Source organism: Lates calcarifer, unplaced genomic scaffold (assembly GCF_001640805.2).
Source record: "Lates calcarifer isolate ASB-BC8 unplaced genomic scaffold, TLL_Latcal_v3 _unitig_386_quiver_1585, whole genome shotgun sequence".
NCBI lineage: Eukaryota > Metazoa > Chordata > Actinopteri > Centropomidae > Lates > Lates calcarifer.
In genome coordinates, this window is record NW_026116580.1 from 20,383 (window position 1) to 40,273 (window position 19,891).

Consider the following 19,891-nt stretch of genomic DNA (forward strand, 5'->3'; position numbering starts at 1 on the left):
GCCTTCAGCAGCCGTGACGAGATGCTCTGACTCCAGCTCTGGTCCTGATGATGAACCAACTGCATTCAAGCTTTTGCCAGTGACCTTAAAAACGTCACTTATGATGAAAAAAGGTCAGATTTTTTATGGTAGGCTGGGTCGGATGGTGACTTTGGTTCACGTAAAAAAATCTATTTGTTTGTATTTCAGTGTGTTGTCATGCTCTGATTTCCTCCGTGTTTGCTATCCGAGATCTAAAATTCCCGGTTTGTGTGACAGAAAAAGCCTTTGGCGTTCCGGAAGCAGGGAAATCTGGGGGATTGGTTTGGAGCTGCTAAATCAAGTTAGACACACAAAAGCAAATTATTACCGGAAGTGAGACACTTTTGATTTACAAGTTAAAGCTCCTGCACAGCATTCCTAAAAGCGGAGGGTTTACTTTGAAAGTTCCAACCGGAAGTGTAGTTTTTGCTCTAGGAACAGCAGCAGTCAGACGTGTGGTGTCACTGTCGGAAAACACAGGGGGTACAATCAACACCACAGTCCCTTAACACCTGTGCTAAATCCGGAGGGAAAGAAGCGAAACGACGCCGGTACGTGCTGCTCGGTCCCTGCCTGCCCGGTGACATGGCTGTCCGATATGGGCTGTAGACTCCTGCGGCGGGACTGAAGGTGAGAGCTCAGCCGCTTGGCCCCGCTTCTCTACACGCTGCTGGTTATTCATTTATTTCTCCTGCTGAAACAGGTGTATGCCAACAGCCGAAGGAGGATACATTTGTCCGGTACGAGCGAAATATGTGTCACTGTTGTCGTTTGTTTGTTCTGCTTAAACAAACTTTAAAGTTGCCCGTAAACGTGGACACCGTGAAATGTTACTAGCAAAGGATTTCGGCCATAGTCTCGGCGGCTAAACTAAAATATTTATACTCGAGATGGTACAGATAGAGTCCCGGGCTGCTCCGGCCAGAACCCCACACTAAATATTAGTATGGGCCTGTGTGAAAATAATGCTGCGGTGGCAAAAACCGTGTCCCAGCCATCCTGCCCTCTCCTCCTCCCCCTGTCAGGCGGATGCTGGCTGTCAGACCCAGTCTAAAGAGAGCTGATGGAGCCCCCGACATCATGGCACGCCTCTGCTACACACGCTACACTGTTACTGTTACTAGTGGGGCATTTCCCCCCCAGCTACAGCAGCCAGGTCAGTACCCTTAGTCCTCCCTTATAATGTGGGTAGAGTAGGGTTTACCCACATTATGGGACTGACACATACACCTTTGACCTGTATTTACAGGATACACTGACTGACCAGACAAACAGTAACTCGTGTGCACTGTAATGCAGTTTAATGTAACAGTTTGGCACAGATACAATCTGTGTGAAACTCAAAATTTTCCACTGATGATGGTATCTTTTGGAGAGGAAGTGATCCACCTCAGTGGAAATTCTTGAGGCTGTAAGTGGCTGTGTTTTTGCATAGGAATGCATTGTATGTGTACTGAGTATTTTGTACGTTTCAGGTGGAAAAAATATTGTATTGCACGACACTGTGCAGATATTCATATTCTTCTGGTCACCAAATAAGGGCGAGGAAACAAATTTTAAAAGTTAAATTGCCTGGTTGAAGCAAGATTTTTGAAATATGAACAATCTAACAGCTTAAGATTTTTTTCCATTAACACATTTAATTAGAATCCCTTAAATTTAAATATTTAAAAAATCTGAGCGGGACATTTCATAGTTGAAAAATAAACTTGTAAGTTTTCCCTGGTAGACAGATGGTATCTAAATTACCACAAGCATATCTTTTGCATTTCAGTATTGCAGTTTCTTACTACTTCTCAGCTGACATACAGTGTACTGTGCAGTCCTGCTGCAGGACTCCATGTTCATGTTCATCTTCATCTTTCCTATTCCATCACTCAATACCAGCTGGTGGTTGCAGGGATTATGTGTACTAAAAGTTTATTTTGAAAAGGTGTTCAAATGGGTGTATTTAAATTTTAAGGAACACTGTTTATTACTTTATGACATGAAGCTCAATATAACACTCTACCTGTATGGGAGATATGTTTAATGTGCTTTGATATGTGGTAAAGCCTTAAATATATACATACAACACCACTGAGCCAACCGTAAAGTTTTCTTGTGCAGTCCACAAGAACCTTGTTTTTCAGGCTTCTTTGTGGCTGCTCTCTTTTCAGCTGCCCCAGGCATGTTGGTATACAGTACAGATGAAAGGGGTGGGGGTGGGGTGCTCTGTATTGCCTCGTCCATTCAAATGTCACCATGACAGCTTAATTAAGGTAGCCCAGAGGTGAGAAGCTGAGACCCTGGAAGCTTGTCGCTTCTTTACTTGCAGCTTAATTTCCATGGTGTAGGTTTCGGGTTCTTATTAAAAGTCTCTCTTTTTTGGCAGGCAGTCTCTCAAAGGTTTGTGAAAAATGTGAAGTATTGTGTAGGTCACAGCGGCAGTAGACAGAGTTTAGGATGGTGTTTCTGTCCCATGGATGTGAGTCATTTGATAAAAGAGTGAAAGGTCAGAGAGGAGAGGCAGTGTGTGAGAGCACTGAGGTGTTGACAGAATAAAAGATGAAGCGCGAGGAAAGGAGTGTGTCCTTTAACAGCCTGCATGAACGAGCCCTATCAAACTGACCTGGGTCACCCTGTAATCACACACAGACCAAAAATAACCACTGCATAGTAGAATTTGTTGTTGCTGTTACAAGGCTGCTGGACACAGTTGTTTATCATGTCGAAAATCCCAGCCTGTCATTATGCACATGATGCTCAGGTAGCATGTTTTTCAGTGTGTGTGTCTTGCAGGAATGCAGAGTCAGAGTAGGTAGACACTGTTAGTCCATTCTGGCTTATTTACAAGTGGATTAGTCTAGTGCTGTTGAAGCAGCTAGCATGCAAATATCCCAGTGTCCGTTAATGTTCAGCAGTAGTCTAATGTTGGATAACTTTATATTTTCAGACTTAAAACATCTTCTACCTGAAATAAAAATCAGTAAGTCAGTTAATCAATTATCTTTTTTTGGATTAAGATTTATTGTTTCAGCCACTGATTAAGTAAAAATGCAAAACATACTGGCTCCAGCTTTTTAATTGTGACAATTTGCTGTTTTATAAAATTTAAAAATGAACTTATCTTTGGATTTTGAAGTGTGTGTTGGACAACGCAGGATGAATTAAAACATCAGAAGGTGCAATGGGCATATTTCACTACTTTTTTGACATTTGATTAGGTTTTCCACAAAACAGACATCTTCCTAGTTGACTAGTCCTTTAGGATATTAATTTAATTAATTAAATATCTGTTTTTTCGGGGGGGCAACAGAAAATGGTTAGAGTTCCAGGGCTGAGAAACTCTGTTCTACATTACATAGAATTACACTACTGTAATAATAAGCCTTTAAAATCTAAACTTTACAAGTGTACACACAAAGTGACTCATCTGTTAACGACACTGGCAAAAGCAGAACTTATTCTGACCGTGCCGGAACAACCAGCAAGGTGACTGAACATTTTGCGACCAACCAGCCAATCAGAACTTGACTCTTCTCATCAACTAATGTTTGGTCGACTATTACAGGGAGCAGCCCTACATCTGATGGATTAAACGATTAATCCATTAATCTAAAAAGACGATGAAATTAATCTCTAGTTGCAGAAACACCCACGGTCCCATTTTCTTAAGGCCAAATGATGGCCCACTGTATGTGCCCTCTCCAGGCTCCTGCCTGGATTTCATGCCAGCGGCCTTCCTGTCTGGAGCCTGGCATCAGGAAGTGGGGTGCCTGCTTAATCAGGCAGAGGTAAACATACCCTCTGGGGAAAAAGGAGGGAACATTCCTCAGACAGAGCAGGGAATATGTGTTCAGTGTGAGTGTTCAGCCAACAGGAGAACAAGGTTCCACTGTACTAAAGATACAGACATGTCAAAACAAAAGAAAGAAATCTGATCAATTGGTTCTATTGTATGTGAGGGGATCCAACAGAAACAAAAAACTAAAAGAAAAAAAGTTTGACTTTATTTGCTTTTAATGTTCTTTGAACCTGAAAACTAAGATCCTATCCAAACCTTTACAAAGAAGAAAGCATTCAACAGCACACCACGCTGCAGCATCAAAAGAGCTGGTTCACTTTGCTCAACATGAAGTTTTGTCTCATCACACAAGGAAGCAGAAAAGTTAAACACTGGTGGTGTGACACGCTGATCCCAGTTCAGCTCTGATGACGATGACATCTGTTGGCTACTGATAACTGCTTAGAATTTCACACGGATGAAGTGAAGTGTATTTGCACATGTCTTTGTGTGTGTGTGTACATACCGGTGTGCATGCTGTTTATAAAAGGAGGGGCATGTTCAGTTACACAGCAGTACAGTATCCACAGAACCTGTGAGCGTGTTAGTAGGCGCAGGTGTGGGCAAAGAAAATGTGGCACAGGGAAATGCTGAACAAGTACAGAGGGGAGGGGATCCTGGGGTTGAGCGCTGCAGTAAGGACACTGCAGTAAATACAAGCACACATGTGATGGAGGAGGTGAAGTGTAGGTGACTGTGCGCAGCCCTGTGGTGCCAAGATTTGTCTTTAAAAGATTAACCTGACTGTTATGTTTCCTTTTTTCTCTCATGTCATCCTCCCTTCCTGCTCTTTAACACTCCCTCACCATTTCTGTCATGGACTGTCCTCCCTCTTTCTTCTTCCTCAAACTCCCTGTTCTACTCCCAAATCCCCACACTCAGAGGATGGGCCCAGTGTCCCAGTGCCTGAGGAGATGTCTCTGGGTCGGCTCCTGCGGCGTGCCTCCTCCAAGGCCTCCGACCTCCTGACCTTTAACCCCGGGGCGGGGGGCTCATCGTTACGCTCAGGCCTGGATGGCGAGATCATCTTCTCCAAAAATAATGTTTGTGTGCACCCTGCGGAGCCCCTGCCTGGCCTGGCTGAGCACCACCCAGGTTAGGCTGGCCTGATGTTGTAACTGTCTTTCCAGCTGTCTTTTTTTCTTTGTGGTATAAACACAGCTGCTGAGTAGATGAGTCAGACCAAAAGGGACAGCTTTCCTTTAACTTCAGTAATTATTGACACTAGTCTTGAGTAGGGCTGAAGAATTCATTGAAATATTATTGAAATCACAGCATGGCCAAGTGCAATATCCAAATCACAGGAGCTGCAAGTGTGTCACAACAGAAAAAATGAAATTCAAAAATTCTCGATTAATCCTAATGTGATTTTTTGCATATTTTTCAGCCCTAGTATTGAGGTTAGAAATGAAGTTCCCAGCACAGTGAAAATGTGACAGTCCCTCACCAGCTTCCCACCCATGGACATATTTATTATACAGAGAGACTAATTAATTTTGACTAGTAAATGCCATTTTGCTGAGCAAGACAAGATTTAAATTTATATGTAGAGCATAACTTTCAATAAGACAATTCAAACTGCCTCACAATGAAAGATAAAATATATAAAAGATAACACTGGACAAAACAGGAGACTAAACTTTACAGTGCAAGATATAAATGAGTAGTCCCAAATTTAATTTGATAAAAGGAACTTAATTTAATATTAGTCCCCTTACTGCAAATACACAGTAGAATGAATTCTTTTGTATTTTTACCAAAATCATAGTAAAATATAAATATAAATTTCAAAAAGATAAGATGGAGAGTCAAACACATAGCATACTTTATAGTTGTCAGCACTCTCTCTTGTGCTACTTTGTACTGCTACGGTAAACAACTGTTATTTCCTGTAATTCTCCCTTTGTCTGTAAGGTTGTTACTCACCCCTCAGCTTATCTCTGCGTCATCATCTCTTTGTTTGCTCATCTCTTCTCAGGTTTCATGTTTGTCTTAAACTTGCAACTGCCTGCCACACATAAAAAGTTTTGTCCTTCCCGCTCAAGTTACCTCATTATTCCCAACATAATTACCCCGAACGTAATCGTGGTTTATGCTGCCCCCTGGCAGGCTACCTGTGTGTACACGTGGAGAAGGATGAGAGCCTGGGAACCACTCTGATTCTGACCTGGGTGCCTAATTCCCGCATCCAGAGGCAGGATGAGGAGGCGCTGCGCTACATCACGCCCGAGAGCTCCCCTGTACGCAGGAACGCACGCCGCAGAGGCCGACGGTGGGGAAGTTTATTTCTTAAAATGTCTTGGAGGCATTTAAACAGATCATTTTACCTCCTAAGTTTTTAAGTTAAATTGCAGGCAATTTGGACATGCTGGAGACATATCCCTCAGTGTTGTTTATGAGGTGGTGATATTATAGTCATTTTTATATAGTAGCAGTGATCTCTGTGTCTGTGGCTTTTTGATATAAGCCTATTGTCAGTAATGCATCTACTAAATGAGTCTAGGGTTTAAGTCTAAGTTATTAGAATAATAATCAATGATACATCCCGTCCAGACCCCACTCCCGTCCTCCAGCGGCCCAGGAGGAAGACGAGGATGAAGAGAGGAACATTACCAGCAGCACCTCCACGGAGAGCCACGGCCTGGTGGTGGAGGCCGGAGCGGATGCATCCTCACACCAGCAGCAGCTGCCCTTGGCTGGGGAGGAGGTGGACGAGGGCTCCTGTGAGCTGTCGGATGAAGTGAGCAGGGACAGCACCATGGGTTCTGACTCGGACACCTTCTCCTCCCCTTTCTGCTTGTCCCCCGTCAGCGAGGCCCTCTGTGAAAGCAGCGGCTCTGTCTTCCTGGACAATGAAGCCAGGTCAGTGAGGGGGTTGAAATGAGCTTCATTCATGATCTAGATTGTTATTCATACACAGATATTAGTTTATTTTTTTGGTAGGAAAGTAAGTCAAGAAAAAACATACATAAGAAAAAAATTGATAAAATGGGGGTCCTCCCAGGGTTATCTTTTGAAACCACTATTTAAATGCTAAAGAACTGTGATACCAGGTTCTTGACTTTCTCCACATCTTGCCAGCATATTTGTAACTTGTAAACTTGCCATTTGGTCTCATATCACCATTCCAGTGTCAGTGCTGCCAACGTGACTACGATTAAATGTCCTTATCTGGAATAACTAATAAGAATTATTGCTGATGCATGATTAATAATGTTGGATTACTATTTCTTATTTCATGGACTATTTGGGTTTTTTGTGTTAACACATATGTAGATTATATGAAGATTTGACATTTTGAAGCATTCAGGTCATTCCCACCGAGAACAACCAATTTAGTTTGCATTCAGTAGGATCAGATCAGACAAATGGTGTTATATTTGTTGATAACAGCTGCATCACTGCTTCAGTAGGCAGTCAAATTAAATATATTGGGTGAAAAACAGCCTATAAAATACTCTTGAGCCTACAAACTTCTCCTAAAACCCAAATACCCAGAGGACACGGCCTCAGTGTCCTCAGTGTCCTCACTGGTAGCTACAGCTGTGTCTGCAAAGATATGTAATGTAAGTGGTCTCTAGTGACAATTATTCAGATGTTACGACTTGTGAGACCACATGAGGGAAAATGTTATTTTGGGATAGTTTTTGCAAACAGATTTAGGGATTAATGAAGAAATATAAATCCTCTGATTGTAGTCTCAAGTAATGTAAAATTGTGTGTGTTTGTTTCATAGTGAGTGAGCTGTCTGTGTGTTGTATTGTTCTTGGTGCTCCCACTGTCCTACAATTATATTACAGATTTACCCAAACACTACAAAGACACATTTCACAGTTAATATACTTTGTATATATAAGATGTATATCTGGATCAGGATGTACATTCCATTTTGTTAGGCAGAAAAATGTGAGAAACTTTGAATGACATGCTGTTGTGGCACAGAATCCAGATGGTTATTTGTTACATAAATTACAGCATTGATTATAAAGGTGTTGCATTGGTTACCCCAACCTGCCACAAGGTGGAGCCAAAAAGAAAAGAATTGATGGCATGAGGGATATAATTTACACTCTGAGGCCACACGGTGGCTTACTGCACTGCAACTGAATGTGAAAGGCAGGTAGATGACTTCAGTATGGGGCATGAAATGTTATCAGACTTCAAAATGGGTTCACTCTTTTATAGCAGCCCTCAATCTAAATGTTTTATAATGTCACAGATGGTCTAATATAAGTCCCCAAATCCTACAAAAACCCAAAACCCCAGCGCTTCCAGAGACTGTTCTCTAATCAAGGGAGCCATCTGGACAGTGACTGTGTTGCTGTCCGGACCTCACGGCCATTTGACTTTATGATTCCCTCCGCGGTCGTTTCCTCACGCAGCTATTCGGCCTGACATGTTGCCCAGAATGTGTGAGCCTGTGTCAGTGTGTTTCGAGCAGAGTGAGAGAGTGACTCAGTGTGTGTTTAAGCCTTTTTAACCACTCTCAGACCCCAGCTTGCTGTAAGTGCAGTCAGTGTGTGACTTGGCAACACTCTGCGCTTCACAGCTTCTAACCTTTACTCTGTCCTTCTCTTCCTCCACTCCTCTGTGCTTCGCTCACTGTTAGTGTCTCTCTTCAGCTCTCTGGCACTCACATCCATCCTCTTCTTTGCCTGTTTTTCCCTTCTTCTCTGAGTTTCACCCTCCGTCCTCTTATCTACCCATTCCTTCCTCTCTTTATTTTGCAGTTTTTCCTCTTGGTCATTCCCTCTGTTTTTTTCTCAATATTGTTTCTTTCGGTGTTGCCCACCTCTCAAATGTCTTGCCCTCCTCCCCTTCCCTTCCTAAAGTCTGTGTGAAGCCCTTTGATTCCCAGTGCTCCCGGGGTTGTTGTGCTGGGCTGAATGTCAGCTCTCCGGATTAGAGGACTGAAGAGAGCGGAGCAGCAGCCAAAACCCTGGAACCCACTCAATCTCTCTTTCTCTCTCTCTTGCTTTAATTGACACTGTTAAGGGGCCAGGAACTGGAAACATGTCACTTGGAATCATTCAAAGAGAAAGAACCGCGTATGGGAGTGCGAGAGCAGATGAAAAGAGGAGGGGGTGGGAGGTGAGGAGGAGAAAGAGTAGAGTGGTGGGAGAGGGCAAAAAAGAGAAATCCACAGCAATCTCCGTCAAGCTTCGTAACAAGTTCCTTTAAAGTTTAACAGTAGTTTATCACACCACTCTGGACTGTCGATGTGTACTGCCTTTTTGGGTCTTTACTTGCACAATTTTAACATGTGATTATATCTCAGAACAGTGGTTTCCAACATTTTTGACTTGTCACACCTTTAAAATTAAGCAAGTTCTGCTTGTATCTGCTCATCACCAATCAAATACTGTATTTCTTATGGTTGTGACCAGAATTTTTTTTTTCCTCACCTAGAAAACCTTCAGCTTCAATATATTTTTTGACACCAATCAACAGAAAATACCTTTTAATGTCAAAGTGAAAACAGATTTCTAGAAAGTGATCTAGATTTAATGTCATTTTAAAATATCTGAATGAAGCAAATCCTTCACATTTATCTTGTGATCCCTTCTGAGGGTCCTGACCCCCTTTCTAGAGGAGGACTAGTTTGTAGAAAGTCCTGGAAAAGAATATATCTTGACTTGAATGTGTGTCATTGTGGTTCTGGGATCACTGAAATACCACATGATTAATGTATTTCTCCCAACTCCAAACTGTACTGACCACTTTCCAGTGTGTGCCTGCACCCCACCCCCCACTTCACCAGAGCCCTCCCTCATCTCTCTCTTCCCTCCAGGGATTAGCTGAAGGGCCTGGGAGTCCCTGGAGACCTGTAGCACTTGGTCCCTGGTTCTCAGGGTGACCTGGCAGCACATTCCCCTCCCCGGGGGGTAAGAGCCTCCCGTATGAAGGGAGAGGTGTTACAAGGGGCCTCAGGGCAGTTTGATCTCACCTTGGCCTGGTGGGACAGGAGCCTGGCTCCATCAAAACAGCTTGTTTACATTATGTACTCTGTGTACAGTTTATGGCATGGCTGCTGCCTCCATTTGCTACAGCGCACGAATGGAATCAGGCTGTTGACACTGACAGACGTCATTAATCACTCGTCGAGTTTCTGCTGAAATGCAGCACAGCGGGCGATCCATGCTCAAATGCCAAGAATCATGTGCTTTCTCACTCTTGTTTTCCATGGTTTTTGCACTTTTATTTCAATGTGGAGAAATATGCAAACAGCTTTGTATATGTACTTTAAGAGTGCAAGACGAATGAAAGAAACCTCTGCTGTAAAAGGGCTCATAGGCCTTTTAAACACCCCGAGCTTGACAGTCAACGGGGTTATGAAAAAGCGAGTACAGTAGTCCTTTAAAAGAGCTCCTCCACATTTCAGATTGCCTAACTCCCTTACCAGAGCTCTCTGTGCCTCTCTCCCAGTCTCCTTGTATTCCACAGTCTGGTTTGTGGCATGATACATGAGACAGAGAGCACTAAATCACCAGATAGCAGAGGAAACTGTGCAGCTTGGATTGATCAGCCGTGTTATTTTCCCATCTGCTAACAGGGAAATGATTAGCCAGACATGATTGATTCAGGGTGTAATAGATTAGATCTGGCCTGCCTCCCTCATTCGTTCCCTCCAAAGTACCAACGTGCCACTTGTGTTCGCCCGTAAAACTTGTAAATAGAAAATGGTGAAAAGATGTGTATTTTTTTTGCAAAAGGATATTTTTAAATTCACACATTTATTCAAACCAAAAAGAAATTTTTTGAAATTCTTGAAGGATTAGAGATAAAATAAACAAAATTTTCAAATTGAATGACTTCTGGATGTTTTTTTTTTTTTTTAAATAAATGAGTGTGTATTTCACAGCAAGTAGTGCACAGATAACTTCATTTAGACGTCTACTTCTCAAATGTCAGTGGGTTTAACGTATTTCTGTGTTGGCCTGTTTCTCAGCGTTAGCATGTCTTGAGACGTGTTTGAGAGTGCATTATGGTCATTAGCTATGGTCCATTCACTTGTGTGTTTGTGTGTGTGTCTGTGTGTGTGAAGAGAGAAAGACATTAAAAATGCCAGCCAGTCAGTGATTCCTATAATTGAAGAGCTTGTGTGTGTGCAGGGTGTGGGTTTTTGTTGGCTGCATATACAGTTTGTCTATTTTCTGTATTGTCGCATGTCTGTGTGTGTGTGTGTCTTTTTTCTGTACGTGTATGCATTGTGTGTGTGCGTGTGTGCTTGTATGTCTACTCCTGCAGCAGAGGAACCCTCGGCTCAGGTTTCAGTGCCGGGAACAACATGCTGGCCATGGGGGAATGACAGGGGAAATTGGACGGCAGACAGTGTGATTTGTGTGTGTGTACAGATTTCCTTATGTGTGTGTGTGTGTGTGTGTGTGTCCTCAGAAGCCTCCATGCATTCCTCCCATTCTCAGCCTCTTGGCGGAACCATATTGAGACACAAAACAACAGGGCAGAACTGAGCTGGGGATAAGCCTATATGTCTGCACAATTATCACTGGCTAAACACCGCTGGCCACTGTCTACATGACATTTATTATTAATGTCCCACACAGGAGAATGGATCTGTATCTGAATATGAGGCACAAGAAAGGAGAGATTTTTGTGCAGAAGGGATAAACAACATCTGAAGCCTCACTCCTTTAATTTCATGGAAAACATGACTCAGTTCCCTTTAGCGCAATTAAACTAAAAAAAAAAACCTTCTGAGATTCTAATTCATAAAAACTCTTTCATCTTTTTCTTTTTTTTAATTTTTGGTGCCAGAGAGCTGTGCGAGGAGTCCATGACCCACTCAGCCAGCTCCGCCTCCAGCCTGGACAGCCACGCCCCATCCGAGAACAGCGGCCAGTCCCAGGGCACGCGGTGGGAGGAGCAGCAGAAGGTGCTGGCTCTGGAGCAGTTGTGCGGAGTTTTCAGGGTGGACCTGGGTCACATGAGGTCGCTGAGACTCTTCTTCAGGTCAGCTGGGAGGTCACGAGGGGTCGCCTCATCCTGCTACTGTGCAGTGTTTCAAGCTGTGTTGTAGGTTTTAGGACATGTTGGTTTGTTTTAAGACAATAATTGGGAAGTTAGTTGAACATATTATTAGAAAGTCATAAATAAGAAAAAAGGTTTATTAATCCCTGTAGGTCGTGTCTTTTACTATATTAATTAACACATTCCTTCAAGAGTTTTGTGTTATTTTCTGGTCTTGGTTGTGTTGCTGTAGTGATGAGGCATGCACCAGTGGCCAGCTGGTGATAGCCAGCAGAGAGAGCCAATACAAGATCCTCCACTTCCATCATGCTGGCCTGGACAAGCTGGCCGAGGTCTTCCAACAGTGGAAGTGCTGCAGGGAAACTCAGCTCAAAGACCAGGTCAGGTTACAATCCAAAATCCTGTTTGGCATCTAGTTTTATTAGGAAACAAAGACATTTTTCAGCCTTTTCCATTTTCCATCCAGATTTTGGTTCTGTGCCCACGTTTTTTGTTTTGTTTTTACTTTTTTTTTAAGTCTGTCATTTCTCACTCTCTCTTTCTCTTTCCCTCTCTCTTTCTCTCCCTCTTCCCTTCAGGTGTCAAATGAGAAATCCTGCATGCAGTTTTCCATCCAGAGGCCCACCTTACCGTCAGCGGAGACCCACCCAGAGGAGAAGCTTTATCGGCGACTGGATGTCACCACCTGGCTTCGTCATCTCAACCACAATGGGCAGGTGGAGGAGGAATATAAGCTACGCAAGGTATGTCTGTGTGTGTGCAAATTCATGTTCTCACAGTGCTGTGGAATCAGTTAAAAAAATAAACAAGTCAGTATATGCATTTATTCTCCTGCTATCTGTACAGTCCAGCTCCACATTTTATTGCTTTATCTTTTCAAGTACTCATACTGAGAGTCATTTTGAAAGTGAACTCCACGGTGTGTAAGTTTCAGTTTTAATCAGCATCTCCACTCTGTAAATAATCAGAGGGTTAGTCATGGCCAGTGTCCCCCTGTGAGTCACTTCAGTAGTCTGAGATTGACTCAGCCGAAATTGTACCATCTTACTGAAATGACTCAGTGGCAGTTAGACTGTAACCAAGACATTTCCTCAGTAAACACCCGAGCGCAGAAACAGAGCAGTACTGTTTTTGCTGGACACGGAGATTAAACAGTGTTTGTGTTTTTTTTTGTTTTTTTTTTTTCTTAGGAGGTTTCGGTTTTGCAGCATTTTGCAACACTGTGTGGATGCCTTGTTTGCATACAGTGTGATGCGCTCCCACGGTTATCTATTAGAAATTATCGCCCCAGCGCGTGCCCCCTGTTTGCCCTCTGAATGTGTGACAACACCCCATTTGTATTTGTTCACCTCCCGCTCTCCACCAGGCCATCTTCTTCGGTGGTATCGACCCATCCATCCGTGGTGAGGTGTGGCCCTTCCTGCTGCACTACTACAGCTACGACTCCACCTCCCAGGAGAGGGAGGCCTGGAGGCTGCAGAAACGCACCCACTATCATGACATCCAGCAGAGGAGGTGGGGAACATAGAAATAGATATGTGTTAGTTTGTTGTTTAGAAATCTGGGGAATTCCTGGCTGCTAATAACATCTGTGCCACAAAATTAAATTGAGTGATAAGCATCAAGATATTCCAAGGTTTATTTGAGGTAATGGAAATCAATTTATTTTAAAGAAGTCTGACAGAGACGCAGCAGTATTCTTGACACGTGAAACAGCAGATAAACTGTCACATGGCTGCAGTATCGGCTGCCAAATGCTCAGTCAGTCAAACATTAAACCATATGTGAGTCTATTGTGGCTTCTCATCGCAGGCACTGAGCAATCAATAGGCACAATCAGGGAAGTGTTAAGGGGAGGTGCCGGGTGTGAAATAAAAGGTCTCTGGAGAAAAAACATGTCAGCGCTTATCAGATCATACTCTCTCATCGGATGGGAAAAAAAGGCTGCTGTGGTACGCGTGGACCAGCACACGCACACACGTCACACACATCCAAGAGCCTCTATTTATCTTCACCCCGCCATCAAAAGGTTGAGCGTGCACATATTTTCACACGTTGTGCTGCTCCATCTGTAATGACTATGATAATTGGATCGGTTTCATCTCTATGGCCTATTAACATTTTGAGTACATCAGAAGGTCTTATCGAAGTCAGGTAATTAGAGCCCTTGTTCTGACTCTGATGTGGATTCCTTTAAAGACCATTTGACTAGAGCAGCCTCTGGGGCCACTGGTTGATCATTAGGAGCAAGGAGACATGTCTGTGGCTTTGCTCCTTCTGTCTTTTCCTTAGCTGTGATAACCAATATCAAACAAGTAAACAGACTTCTGATTAACCAAAGACTCTGTGCTACAAACATAGGTCAGCAGGCAAGCAGATAACAGAATGAGTAAAAAGGAAAGAGAAGAATATTGAGGATACTGTCATTGTGGAAAAATGCTACAAAATCACTGAATGACTAGATGAGATTGTCTTTTTTCTGTAGTTAAAAACAGAAAACATTTAAAAATCACCTATATAGTAAGTTCATTCTATACAAACACTGTCATACACTGTCATACTGATGAATTTCTTCATCAGAAAGTATGGAGAGTTGGATAGGTAACTTAGTGTCTCCATTTTTCCAGAATTTGTCATCTAACACGCTGCAGCTGGCTTGAACAGAAAGCATCTATGTTTCATTTCTGGTACACTACTGACTAAAATTCCAAAGAACTGTATTTTCAGTTTTGATTTTTTTTGGAAGAAAAAGGGAAGTTCACTTTCAATAAATATGCTCTTTGTTCATAAATACACCTTCAGATGTTCAAACCAGGGCTGCAACTAATTTTTTATTTTTTTTTTAATTATTCAATTCAGAAAATAGCCATGGCAGACATATTCGGAGTCAGGAATATGTCTGCGATCAGTCTTATTTTGTCCAAAACCCAAAGATGTTCAGTATGAAAATAGAGAAAATGGGCAAAAAGCAAATCCTCACACTGGAGATGCAGGAACCAGAAATTTTGCTTTAAAAATTTGATAAAGGATCTTCTGATATATCTTCTGCCAATACACTAATTGCTTAATTGTGTTAGGTTTATTTCAGACTGCGCATCTTGTCATTTCTATTTTGTGTTATTAAGCTAGAAAGTAATAAATCTAATTCCTAACTCAGCCTGGATGGCATCATGAATGGGAAGTCAAAACAGCTTTTAAAGAGGGATCAGTCATGTGGATGATCTGGTGCTTGTTACTGAGTTTTATGTTAATTTTATTGTATCCATTGATTCGGGTTTTGTCTGTGTTTCCTTTTTGATTTTTGTGTTTTCAAAACCATCACTGCAAACAGACATAGGCTACTGATGCTGGATTAGAATGAATAAAAATAAACTATTAGCACAAGGACAAAGGTAGTTTCTAAAATATCAATGTTCCTATGCAAACGCATTCTTGCTTAACCCTACCAGACTCAGAACTATAAAGTGTTGAAAACATGTACTGAACTCCTGAGTAGTGTCCTCCAGAGAGAGAGAGAGAGAGAAGAGATAGAAAGGTGGCCAGGGAGAGTCCAACGACACAAACACACGACACTGAAACTAAACAGTTGCGTGGCGTTGCATCAGGTGTGCACTCATTATTCCTGGTGGAGCCACATGGAAAACAAACAGTGTTAATTAAATCCCCTCTGCTTGTTAGGACTTGAGTACATTAGTGCCATACAGAGGATATATTGCTAATATAGTCCCTAACATTTAGAGGGTTGGTTGAAGGTTTTATGGTTGTGGTATTATCCCCAGTGGAGCACTTGATGGTGAAATGCCCCTCAGTCCACTGCCTGCCCACCCCCACATGTTTTACTTCATCTGCAGCTAAGTATTAGTTTTTTACACCAGAGTAACATTTAAGGTAAAGATTATTTTATAATGTTTTTTTTATCCTAATTACCAGGCGTTCCCTTAGAGACTGTGCAGTAACAACTTTATTGAACTCACTTGCTCTCATCTTTTTAATCCATTATAACTCAGCCAGTTAACTTTGGAAACAAGTCAAGAAAACAGCTGCAGGATTCAGTTTCAGATTCACTAACTTTTCCATTTCTGCCTGGTGTTTGTGTGTTTCTTAAGACTGTCCATGAGCCCGGAGGAGCACAGTGAGTTCTGGAGGAAGGTCCAGTTCACAGTGGATAAAGATGTGGTTAGAACCGACCGCAGCAACCACTTCTTCAGAGGAGAAAATAACCCCAATGTGGAGATCATGAGGTTAGACCCACTTCTCTTCATCCCCACCCTGCTCGTCTTTTTCTTTTTTCCCCCTCTCCTGATCTCGAGCTCTGTCTTTTTCACCCTCTTTCTCTCTGTCACCTTCTCTCAATCCGTCCTTATCATTCTCACTCCTCAGCCCCGACGCACAGGCATACCTATTCATTTCATATTCTGAACTCTGGGGGAGCCGCAAATGAGTTTCATGCTTTATTGACTCTGACTAAGCCGTCTGAGCACTTTTGATGCATACTCAGAGCTAATGGCTTTCTAAACGAGGAGCAAGAGGATTTAAATAGCATATTAGTTTAGTGACTCTCATCGAGGCTCCTGGTATTTGTCTAGGTATTATGTCTTATGCTACGTCTGGGGTGGGGCGGTACCACAGCCGCACACGTCCAAATGCAGAGCACTTAACTCATGCTTCCTCTGTGATCTCACATCTATTGCACTGATGTGTCACAGATAAGTTTCTCTGGGTCATTCAGACTCAGCATTCATTTGAACCAAGAAATACTGTCATCTCCTTATTTTTTCTATCTTTAATTTTTCAAACACAAAACCACTGCAAAGTCTGCTTCCACAAAAGCACTTCCTCTTAGTTTTTCTAAATGATATCCAATATTGCACTAAAACAGTAAACAAATGGTTTTCTCTTTGTTTATGCAACACTTACTAATGCATGAGGACTGCCAGGGAAGTTTTCTTCAAAGTAGTATCTGTATTTAAAAAAAAGGGGGGGGGGGGGAGAAAAGAAAGATCATTAATTATCTCCCTGGTTACCAGCGGAGTTGGCATAGCAACCGCTGAGCAGGGCTTGTCGTGTTTTTCTGGGCATTACCAGCAATGCTGAAACACATGTTGGATCATTCCGAGTGCTTGGGTGGGACCATACTTTTCAGTGGTTTGGCCGAGCTGCAGGGTCAAGAACATTTCTATTTAAGAGGCCGTCAAAAAAAACAACAACAAACAATTAATGTGTTTATTGATGCTGTATCGCCCTATCACATCAGAGGTGTTATTTACGCTGAGATGTTACCTCAGCACTAAGATGTCCCTGGCTGTTGTCTTGCCCCCAGGCGGATTCTGCTCAACTATGCAGTGTTTAATCCGGACATGGGCTACTGCCAGGGCATGTCTGACCTGGTGGCCCCCCTGCTCACAGAGATCCAGGATGAAAGCGACACCTTCTGGTGCTTTGTCGGCCTCATGGAGAACACCATCTTCATCAGCTCACCGCGGGACGAGGACATGGAGAGGCAGCTGGTAGGATGTCTCTGCGTCTGCCTTTTGATTTTGGCAAATGTCGGGTTGTAGCATAGACGTGGAACAAAGCTGGAATTATGCTGATGTGGAGATACACATAAAGGCAGCAGTATACGCCATCATCTCTGGACTCTTGTGACTTCTGTCCAACAATTTTTATAATTTTCTGACAATCCGACAGTTACACCCACTTCACAGAGGGTTGCGTCATGCGAACTGATTGGTTGATCCAGCATCCTGTCGGGAAGTTTTCTCTTTTTTTTCTTTCAAAGTTTGGGCGTACATTTCAGCATAGTACTGCCTTAATACTGTTGCCCAGCTTGTCATTGTTCTGTCCATTTATGTTCATTTAATTTTTAATTTCACTCTTGATTCACAGATGGAGTGGTTTGCTAAATGCAAATGTTTACTAGTGGACACATACTAGTATATATTACATGTATTACATATATTGTATATATTATACCCCCACTCTCTACAAAGCATAAACGAAACAGACACAAGAATGTCCGAATGACATCTGTGTATGTTCACAAACATGCAGCCCTCAGAAGAATAATTCCAGCCTAAGAATACTAAAAATATCACTAGAAACTGTGTTTGTAAGACTGGTGCGTACCCTCTCTGACCTGCCCTCAGATGTACCTGGCGGGAGCTGCTGCGTCTCATGCTGCCCCGCTTCCACCAGCACCTGACCAGACTCGGGGAGGACGGCCCTCCAGCTGCTCTTCTGCCACCGGTGGATCCTGCTCTGCTTCAAACGGGAGTTCCCCGACACAGAGGCTCTGCGCATGGTGGGAGGCCTGCTGGGCACACTACCAGGTCAGGGCAAAGTCTGCACAGCTCCTTTGCATACACCAGTTTTTGAAAAAACAAACAAAAAACTTTGCATATATGAGTGCATGTGGGCGTTTGGCAGTGTGCGATTTCACTACAATACCAAGTTTTAGATGATTTTTTCAAGATGTTGAAATGAATTATTAAAACAGAAAGAATCCTTGCTCCTTCTTTTAAAGCCTGTCACTACAGAATATTGTAATCCTGTTAAATGCCTTTAAAGCGTCATATTACTTCCTTGTAGTCTTGGGTCTTGTCAGCTTTTAAGGATTCAATTCAACAGTGATTAGATTAGATTTTTTTCAGTAAAGATTCAATATATAAAATCCCACATTTTAACATATCCAGTCTAATTTTTATTAATTAAAACAGCTTTTTAAAATGCAAACTCTGCAAAATAAGCAAACTGTTTAATATAAATGAACCACATGGAGTTTACACTGCAAGGCACTGAAGATGACTTTTCAACCTCAAATTAATGTAATGCATGTTTCTGCCCTCCCCACTGTCGTGTACGTGGGCCCAGTAAACTGTGTCGTGTTTGCTGCCAGGACACAGAGTTTAACACCTCTCCTTGCTGAGGCGGGGTCAAATATCAGTCTCTGTGCTTTGCACCATCTGTTCAGGCTCTCACTAAATGTTCTGATCTTCAGCTACAGGTGGTGATAGAGGAGATAACAGAGTGAAACCTCAGTTTAAACAGTTGAGTGTTTTCCGGATCAAACAAGAGCAAGATTTTCTGATTGATATTTGTTTTTTTCTCTGAAAGGAAGGCATCAAGTAGTATTGTATCATGATAGATTGTTCTTGACTGCTCTTTGTTATCTGATGTTGGCAATGGTTAGACTAGCTGACACTTTTTATTACGTACTGTTGGTAGGAGCATTTTGGAATTGAACTGTCACCTTTTTCATGATGAAATTCATTCATGTCTGTGATGTAAAATATTGATGCAAACTCTGGGTACATTACTAGTGATGAAAGGTGAACAATGAGAAGATCTTTCAATAAGCAAGACACAATGACAGATATTTAAGAGATGATGAGATGAGTTAATCATTTAGACAATAATAGGGGCCTGTGGATTATTTTATTATTTGCACAAATAAGCTCCAAAAAAAAAATTTATATATACTTATCATATCCTGTCTTTCTCAGAATAAGCCCTTAATTCATCCTCCATCTTTAAACATTTTCAATTACTATAACCTCCTAATTTGTATTTTCCTTGAACTGGATTTCAATGTTAATTTGAATTTTGTGCATATCTATTTGTGTCTTTTTGTTCTGTGTAACCTTCACACTGTTCCCTGCAGCAAGGGCATGACTAAATACTCCAGAGATCTGAGACTGTGTTGTCATTGGACTGTAGGCCTCAAAAAGCTTATTATTTGCAGATATGCCTGCATTTGTCTTCAATTATTGACCTCCTCCCTGCCCTCTTTCTTCTCTTTATAGACTGACTATTTCCACCTTTCCTGTGTGTGGCCATCATTGTTCTCTACGGGGAGGATGTGACAGAGCAGCAGCTCGCCACAGACCAAATGTTGCTCCACTTCAGCAACCTCTCCATGCACATGAATGGAGAACTGGTGCTACGCAAGGTATCACAGAAAAAAAAAAAAAAAATCATGTCATGTCCTGACATACAACGATATGTTTAATGATTTTTTTCTGCACCTCTGTAGACCCAAAGTGCATGGTATCCATT

General features: G+C 42.3%; 1 protein-coding gene across 1 annotated transcript; it reads left to right on the forward strand.

Annotated features, from left to right (window-relative positions):
- Positions 1-427: 427 nt before the first annotated feature.
- On the forward strand, positions 428-16,021 carry LOC108894834 (TBC1 domain family member 16; the record flags this gene model as incomplete). The annotated part of the gene is given in 9 exon segments (XM_018693452.2): positions 428-651; positions 4,730-4,942; positions 5,957-6,119; positions 6,401-6,709; positions 11,624-11,818; positions 12,069-12,216; positions 12,415-12,579; positions 13,203-13,351; positions 15,943-16,021. Coding segments are annotated over 8 exon segments (1,389 nt in total), but the record flags the coding sequence as incomplete, so codon positions are not given.
- Between the last annotated feature and the right edge of the window lie 3,870 nt (positions 16,022-19,891).